Source organism: Mastomys coucha, unplaced genomic scaffold (genome assembly GCF_008632895.1).
Source record: "Mastomys coucha isolate ucsf_1 unplaced genomic scaffold, UCSF_Mcou_1 pScaffold22, whole genome shotgun sequence".
In the NCBI taxonomy this organism is placed as follows: domain Eukaryota; kingdom Metazoa; phylum Chordata; class Mammalia; order Rodentia; family Muridae; genus Mastomys; species Mastomys coucha.
In genome coordinates, this window is record NW_022196905.1 from 128,033,849 (window position 1) to 128,035,106 (window position 1,258).

Sequence of the window (1,258 nt, forward strand, 5' to 3'; positions counted from 1 at the left end):
AACTGATCCATATCCCTGTAATTAACACTGTAGTGGGTGGCTGAACACATCACCCACTGTCCTGGGAACTACTGAAAAGTGAAGTGTGACATCATGAAGTAGCCCTGCCAGTACGCCTTTTGTTCTTTTCTTCCCTCTGCCTAAAATGCTTTCTATTTCTCAATTAAGATAATTTCAAGATACATGTTTTTATAACAACAACAACAAAGATAGAGTACTTCCAAGAGAATCAGTGAGTAAAGTGCCTGACCCCAAACATCCGCAGCACCCACATATTCTAAGGAAAGGACCAACTTCTACAGTTTGACCTCTGACCTGCACTTATGCACTGTGCACCCACACACATTTACATACACATAATAGATAAATGAATTTTGTTTTGTTTTGTTTTATATAGAGTTACTCTGTGTAGCCCTGGCTGTCCTAGAACTCACTCTGTAGACCAGGCTGGCCTTGAACTTATGGAGATCTGCCTGCACCTGCCTCCTGCGTACTGGGATTAAAGGCCACATGTCTGCTAAAAACAACTTTTTAAGGTAGAAAACAAAAAGGACTTTATAGTGGTGCAACTGATTTTGGGTCACCCAGGCTTCTGTAACTCCTCTTTTTTATATTGATTGATTGATTGATTGATTAGACAGGGTCTTATGTAGCCCAGGCTAGCCAAACTTACTCTGTCCTAGAAGATGATATTGAACTCTTGATCCTCCGGCCTCCACCTCCTGAGTGCTGGGGTGTTGGGGGTGTGGATCCCAGGACTTCCTGCAAGCTAGCTAAGCTCTCTACCTACTGAGGCACATCGCAGTCCTAGAAATGCTTCCATTGCATTCAGTGGCTTATTCAAAATGTTTTACTACATTTTTAATTTACATATTGGTGGGGAAAGGTGTGGAGACCGGAAGACAGTTTTCAGTCCTCAGTTCCCTCCTTCCAGAATATGGCTCCTGGGAATCAAACTCAGGTTGTCAGGTTTGGCTGCAAACGCCTTTGCCTGCTGAGCCATCTTGACAGCCCCGGTGACTTCTGTACATTGTGTTTGGTGCTGAGCTGTAGACCGCTTATTCTCCTTTCAGGAAACCACCATTCTTCCACCAGCAGTGATGTCATCGAAATGGAACTACCATCTGAAGGTTAGAAAATGAAATGTCTCCTCCCTTTAAACACGGGGTGGGGGGCAATAAAGAAGGTGGCCTCCTTGGCATGTCTGTCTCTGGAAGCCGCATTAGGGGCTGTACGCTTTGCGTCCCCAATCCGTAAG

General features: G+C 44.7%; 1 protein-coding gene across 1 annotated transcript in view; it reads left to right on the forward strand.

Annotated features, from left to right (window-relative positions):
- Gtf2ird2b (GTF2I repeat domain containing 2B) overlaps nucleotides 1-1,258 on the forward strand; it is a 39,044-nt gene that overhangs the window by 23,248 nt on the left and 14,538 nt on the right. The window contains exon 5 of the mRNA XM_031391157.1: nucleotides 881-1,130. Within this exon, the coding sequence (XP_031247017.1) occupies nucleotides 881-1,130 (250 nt within the window). The remainder of the gene's footprint in view (nucleotides 1-880; nucleotides 1,131-1,258) is intronic.